Raw genomic sequence first — 7,009 nt, forward strand, 5'->3', positions numbered from 1 at the left:
CAGACATTATAAAAAAAACATATGTTATCTTTTTTTTAATTTTTATATTTCAATTTCTACATATAAGAATTTTTATAATTTCTCATCCGTCGTCGTTATTTTTAAAAAATAAAAATATTCTTATAATTTTATATATTTAATTTTTATTTTTTCTATCAAATAAAATAACATATATTATATTAATAAATCTTATCTCCCTTCTAAATAAAAAAAAAACAAATCTGTCTTTGTTCCTTCCCTGCTTTCCCACCCTCCTTTCCCGTTGATCTCTCGCCCATCCGTGCTATATAAAGGCCGCTCTTGATGTAACGCCGCCATGGCGATTTGGCCGCTCCGCGCCCTCGGCAGGCGTCTCCGGACTCTACTTTCTTACTCTTCTTCTTCTCCTCCTCCTCCCTCCTACTTCCCTTCTCCATACAAAGCCCTCCACCGCGGCCCCTCCCAAATCCTAATCCCTTTCTCTCTTCCCGGCGGTGGCCTGTCCGCTGCCGCATCCTTCGCCCTCGTTCGGTCCCCCCGACACCCCCTCGTTGTTCTTTACTTCCTCCGCTCTGCCGTCAACAATCCCTTTCCGAGGCACTATTCCTCCTGCCCTTCCGACCGCGGGGTCGAGTCTCGGGAGGATCAGCAGCCCCTCGCGCTTTCCCCGCTCCACGAGGAGCAGGGAGACCTCCTATCGCAGGCCCAGCAGGAGAAGCGGAGCCGGTTCATCCCTGTCAAGGCTTATTTCCTTTGCACTAGGTGTGCTGATTCGGCTTGCCTATAGTGTTCATATATGATTGCGGTTTTGATTTTTATCTGCCGTTTGTTGATTTCTATGGTGGTGGACTTCAATTGAATTGCAGTATTGATTTGAGGAGCTTGCAGGCCCAAAATGCGTTCAATGTCGTCACCCCCCATACCTCTCGATCCACCAATTACATTGTACTCCGATACCATGATGATAAGAACGATTCGCAGGTAAATTACTGTTGTCACCTTTACTTCATAAAATGCTGCTGAAGTGTGTAACTTGTCCTTGGGAATATATTTAATTGGCAGGTTCAATAATATCTGGATTTAAGTTTTTTTTTTGTAAAATCAAATTTATGGAAAGTGATCAATAGGTTGATATCCATCATGATCGTCATTATCATCATCATGAACAAGCTGTGTATTGCCGCACTACTATTATAATCTGACATTCATCCATCTCCTAAATGTGTGATTTGTTTGATGTCTGTATAAGCAAACTGGCAATTAACTATGCAAAGAGTTATGAAAATGGCTGAAAGCTAATAACTATTCTCTCTCTCTCTCTTTGCGATTGTTCTTTCCTTCCTTTCTTTAAAGTCTTTCCTTGAAGAAACTTTGAAGTACTAAATGTACAATGAGCCATTCAAACTGATGGAATGCATACAAAATCATGGTATCTAGTTCTTTTCTTCTATTTTGTTCAGGTTAACTACAGTGGTGGCAGCATACATGAAGTCTGTAAAATCATTGATGGTTTGCAAAACATTAGGATATGTGGATGGTTTCCAGAGTGGAAAATGTATGCATTCCATTTATCTGTAGCCTTCTGACATTTGGAAATTTCATTATCACAATGATCTAGATTCCCATCCTTCCATTATAACCAGTAATTGCAGTATCATGAATAGAATGAGGAACCTAGATTCCAAGGACATCTGTGTTTCTTTTAACTGAGTTCACTGCATTATGTATGTAGTATAACTGCAATTAGCTAGTTTTCTGTTTTTGTACCATTACCATTATGGAAGTTCATGTAACTTTTGTTAATCAAATTCTAATACAATGTTTTTGCTCATGAAATCTTCGGTTTCTCTTTAATGTAGAAGGTTATGAAGACTGATTTTCCAAGCGAAGGTTCTTGCCATTATATGGTTGTATTTCATTATGGTTCAGTTGTGTTGTTTAATGTTTCTGATCATGAAGTTGATGGGTATCTGAAGATTGTTGAAAAGCATGCTTCAGGTATACTGCCAGAAATGAGAAAGGATGGTAAGCATTCCAAAGTTGCTTAATAGCTCCCTTCCTAGGGAAAATTAAAAAATGCACCATTTATGCATTATTTTCTTCATATGTTGGAATTAGAACACCTTTGGCGTGTATGTATCTTATAGGCATGGCATATTGCAAAAGTGGTGTTGTGCCACATTATTGTCGAACAATTAAGCTATAGGCCATCAAATTGAATTTAGTGTATTGGAAAATACTAAAAGCTGGACAATGAAAATAGGCTGTTTAATGTAAATGCTCCTTTCATCATCATGTACCCTCAATTTTACTACAAATGTTACTTTTAAATCCTAGATTGTGTGAAGTTAGGATGTAACCAGAACTCTCAGAGTTCCAAAAAAAAAAATGCAGTGTTAGTACATGTAAAATGAAATTCTAACTTTGATTGTCAACTTTCTTGACGCAATGATAGCAATGTGAGACAGAGAACTGTAAGAAGGCCTAGAAGGAGATGCCTTATATTCTGTCTCCTTTTTAAAGAAGAATTTATGAAACGCTTGTAAATTTAGGTGATTCTCGATATATGCTTGGAGTTCATATTTAATTATCTTGGTTTCCTTTGACATGATACACTAATTTAGTCATTATCTTTTCCCTTTTATTTTTTAGCATTATACTGCCCTAACAAGCATCATTTTATTCAGGATAGATACTCCCAGGAAAAAAAAGAAATGAAAATCTTATAGTAGTTGTATGGTATAGTTTGAAATTTGAGCATCTTTCTAGTTTTCTGTTGCTGCTTTACTTGCATTGATTTACAATTCTTTCCATTACATGAATCATGCTTTATTCTACTAGGATATTAGGTATGCCCTTTTATAAAAAATAAGATTTATTGTTAAAGTTGAAGAAAAAGCAATGCCTTTTAACTTCCTAAATTTGCTTTGAATTTTTGATACTCTAGATTTCGCAATAGTTGAGAAACCAACTCTTGAGAATTGGATGCAAGGTGGACTTGATTATATAGTGCTGAAGACTTTGAATATGGATGGCATACGAATCATAGGAAGAGTTCTTAGTCAAAGCATTGCTCTAGATCACTACATCCAGCAAGTATGTTGCAAGATATTTATCAGACTCAAATTCATTGATTGCTCATCTTCTCTGATGGAAAACTTATACTGTCATATTTGTTAGGTTGATGGAATGGTGGCCGAATTTGCAGAAATCAACCGTGTTTTGGAGAAGACTGGAATTTCTACTATGAAACGGAAGCAACTTTTCCAGTTAGTGTGGAGATCAAATTCTAACCTGACTGCTGTAATTCTCAAACTCGGGCTTTTTGAGAGGTGACATTTATGCTTTGCATCATCAATTTATCTATTCGTTAATATAGTTTCCACAGTTATCTATCAATAACTATCTATTATTAAATCTATGATATTTCTATCTGGTGATTTTTGTTTCTATCTTTAGTTGTCTTCCATTCTTCCTTTGGAATTTGAATTTCTTTTGCAGAATCATTTCTTGCAAAATTTCATTGACAAAATCCAGTGCTTTTGCTGAATTTTGACATCTGCAGTTATATGTCAGTGCTTGCAATTTGTTTCTCCAATTTGCATGCAAAAATTTTCTCATTAATTCTTTGTTGAGTGAGTAGACTAGAATCAGAAAATATTCTAGATCTATCTCGATGATATTGTGCAATCCTTGATGTGGGTCACTTAATTTCCTGCTATGTATTCTTAACCTTATCGGATAGTTTCACACTGATTCAATATTTATTATAACTGGAAACTCTTTTATGAACTTATGCTATTATCAATTTTGCAGTTCAGATATTGCTTGGAAGAATGCTAACTATGCACAGGTATGGGAGTATCTTCGGGATGAATATGAGCTATCACAGAGATTTGAAAATCTTAATTTTAAGTTGAAATTCGTGGAGGTAAACCTCAAGCCTCATCATTTCTGTAGTTTCTTAGATTTGTCTGCCAGTGCCAATTTTATGATTTATCTTTTCTCCTCCTCTTTTGCTAATTTTTTGCTCCTTGTGCAGCATAATATCAGTATCATCCAGGAAATCCTTCAGAATCGAACATTTGTTTTCTTGGAGTGGCTGATCATTTTTTTGATTGCTCTGGATATCTTCCTCTCATACATTAAATAACAATGCTTCTGCAATCTGACTAGGGCCAGAAACTAGCCGACGAGCAACTGTTTATTTTCAATGCTTGGGCTGACGGGCTAAAACGGATTTGCTTATCATCATCTACCAACGGCAATGGTTTGATTTTGTTGAGTTCCAGAAAAACAATATAGATTAACTTTGAAGTCCTAGGTAATTGTTTTTTCTCTTGTAAATTTTGCATATGAAATTTTAATTAAGTGATTGGGTAGGGAAGAGGAAATGAATTGCAATCATTAACGTTGCTGAGCTGCTGAACATGTAGTTGGAATGCTACTGAAACAGAATATTGTAACCTGTGAAGCAGCGAATTTTTGTTTGTTTCTATAAATCTTTAAGCAGTATTGATATAATCTAATGCAAATACGGAAAAATAAGTTTTTAAAAATTCTTAAGTTAATTTCTGTATGATCTTCTATCTAGGAGCAGAATTAGTTTGAATGATTCTGGTAATCATTCAAAATTAACTTTTTAATAAGCTTCGTATGCAGTTAATGTTAGAGAGTACAATAATTAGATTACTCTGGTTTTATATTTGATTCGTATGAGTTTAGTTGACACTTGAGGTTATAAAAGTGTCATATCTGAATAATTTTCAGTTAATGGCTTTTTTTATTCATATCAGTTTGAATGATTTTTTTTATGCGAGAGTTATTTTGTGATTGTCTAAATTTTCTATATGATTTGATTTTGCATCACAATCTCTATTTTAATTAACAAAATAATAAATCTTATTTAACCCCGTTGACTATCTCTGGAGTGATCGGTTTGATCCCGCAGAAGTTTCCCACCGACTATCAGGATAAATCGAGAAGTGTACGCAGTGGTCAGTCCAGACGTCCAGTATCCTTTGATTGTGCTCCTCATTTGGAGGAAAATTTTTATAAATACGTCGTAATTGGAGATCGAATCGTAGGTATCTGGGTGACAATTTAGATGTCCTACCGCGGCACCATTATCCTGGGACTCTATTCTAACTAACAAACACCATCAGAACAGAGTAAGCATTGATATCGACATGACTCATTGCTCAAACAAATTAAGTTGACTAAAAATAAATAAACTTTGTCAAACATAAAATTTGTTATCCTACCAATTTTTACTATTATACTATTATTATTATTATCAAAGAAAGGGACAAATAAATTATTTTATTCATTCCAAACTATAAATTATAGCCCACGTATCCATTTCTTACAATTTAATTAATCTTGAAAGTGCATGCAGATTATTCAACTTCAATAATGCCAACGAAATTTAATTTATTTTTAATTTTCTCCTTACTTAGCACGGAGCCCTCGGCACCAGGCGAGCTAGAAACGGGTGCTTCATGCCCACAGTGAGGCCCGGTTCTTTCGGCCAGCTCCACCTCCTTCCCCGCCACCTCCACCCACCGGAATCTCCACACCAAATTCGCCACCATGTACTGCAGCACCAGCATCGCCATGCCCATCCCTGGGCACAATCTCTTCCCGGCCCCGAATGGCATCATCTTGATTCCCCGGACCCCAGTCAAGTCCACTCCCTCCCCTTCCCCCGCCCACCATGAACCTCTCCGGCCGGAACTCCATCGCCTCCTTCCACACCGCTTCGTCCCGACCAATCTCGGCCACAGAGCAGTTCACCACCGCCCCCCGCGGGATACGTACCCAGCCACCTCCCTCTCCTCCGCCACCGTGTGCGGCAGCAGAAGGTGCGCCGGCGGGTGCCGTCGCAGTCCTTCCAGCACCACCGCCTTCAGATATTCCATTTCTTTGATGTCTTCCTCCTCGACCGTTTGTTTGTTAGCTCCCATCACACTCGCGATCTCCGCCACCAATTTGTCTTGCACGTGCGGTTGCTTGACGAGATTGGCCATGATCCATTGCAACGCGGCGGAGGTGGTCTCGGTGCTCGCGTTGATGAATTCCGAGCAGAGATTCACTATCTCCTCCTCGGTCAGCCGACGTCGACGTACCTCGTCTTCGAGCTCGACGCCGAGGAGCGCATCAAGGTATGATGCCATACTTCTGCAACGAGGTATTTCCTTAACCGCAAGCTGATCCCGGCTGCGAGCTCGAATGATCGGGTCAAAAAGATCATCGAGCCGCCTCCGAGGAGGCGAATAACTTCATCCATCTCCTCCAGAACACAACCAGCACAACCTTGGGCAGTAAATTGAAGACGCTGAGCTTAACTGCGAGGCTTATTTGACTTGAGCCTCCCTCACCGCCCACAACGTACTCTGCATCGAGCTCCTCGCCGAAACAGAGCAGCGAGAATAACCGAAACAGAGCGCGGGCGAATATCTCGGTGGGGCTGACTTCGTTCTCCCCGGCGGCGCCAGCCGAGGTGAGGTCGTCGACGAGTGCTTCGAGGGTCCACTGGCGCGCTCTCGGTAGGAGAGCCACGGAAGTGAGGGCTCGACGGAGGAGGCGCCAGTGAGGGCCGTGGTCGGTCATGTTGACGGTGTGGACGTTGCTGCCGAGGGCGCGAGAGGTGCCGAGGGCCTGAGGGCGGCGCGCAAAGGCGGAGCTCTGGTGGATCAGGGCGGCCTGCGCGACGTGTCCATCCATGAAGAAGATGGCGGGGCGGCGGCCGATGTGGAGTGTGACAGTGGGGCTGTAGGCGGCTCGGAGGTGGGCGAAGAGAGTGCCGATGCGTGAGAAAGAGGGTGGAAGCCAGAAGAGATTGCCCAACAGAGGAAGGGGAGGAGGGCCTGGCGGCAATGATCTCCCCTTCGAAGTTCCGTTACATGGACGTGGAATTAGTACGAGTGTGGTTAAGCAGTAGGAGAGGGGGGTGATGAGGAAGAGGAAGAGGAAGACGAAGACGAAGCTGATGGCGTCCATGCAAATGAAGGGAATATTTGGAAATAAA

At 40.5% G+C, this 7,009-nt stretch overlaps 1 protein-coding gene and 1 pseudogene across 1 annotated transcript; one reads left to right on the forward strand and one right to left on the reverse strand.

Annotated features, from left to right (window-relative positions):
- Positions 1–316: 316 nt before the first annotated feature.
- Positions 317–4,397, forward strand: LOC141817595 (protein RETARDED ROOT GROWTH, mitochondrial-like). Its single transcript, XM_074705231.1, has 7 exons — positions 317–741; positions 846–960; positions 1,839–2,004; positions 2,927–3,075; positions 3,160–3,311; positions 3,796–3,910; positions 4,022–4,397. The coding sequence occupies exons 1-7, from the start codon at positions 317–319 to the stop codon at positions 4,130–4,132; spliced, it is 1,233 nt and encodes a 410-aa protein (XP_074561332.1). The 3' UTR covers positions 4,133–4,397.
- A 1,037-nt stretch (positions 4,398–5,434) lies between these two features.
- On the reverse strand, positions 5,435–6,981 carry LOC141821614 (cytochrome P450 89A2-like; annotated as a pseudogene).
- Positions 6,982–7,009: the final 28 nt, after the last annotated feature.

The sequence above is a fragment of the Curcuma longa genome, chromosome 2 (assembly GCF_044706935.1).
Source record: "Curcuma longa cultivar G26 ecotype Majalengka, Jawa Barat chromosome 2, ITB_CL_G26_1.1, whole genome shotgun sequence".
NCBI classification, from domain to species: domain Eukaryota; kingdom Viridiplantae; phylum Streptophyta; class Magnoliopsida; order Zingiberales; family Zingiberaceae; genus Curcuma; species Curcuma longa.

What these genes read in the sequence shown, in the direction of transcription:
- LOC141817595 (XM_074705231.1), top strand. Translation starts at nt 317, where the DNA reads ATGGCGATTTGGCCGCTCCGCGCCCTCGGCAGGCGTCTCCGGACTCTA. An exon ending in GCCAGAAATGAGAAAGGATG is followed by an intron (nt 2,005 to 2,926) that starts GTAAGCATTCCA and finishes TTGATACTCTAG; the next exon opens with ATTTCGCAATAGTTGAGAAA. An exon ending in TAGATCACTACATCCAGCAA is followed by an intron (nt 3,076 to 3,159) that starts GTATGTTGCAAG and finishes CATATTTGTTAG; the next exon opens with GTTGATGGAATGGTGGCCGA.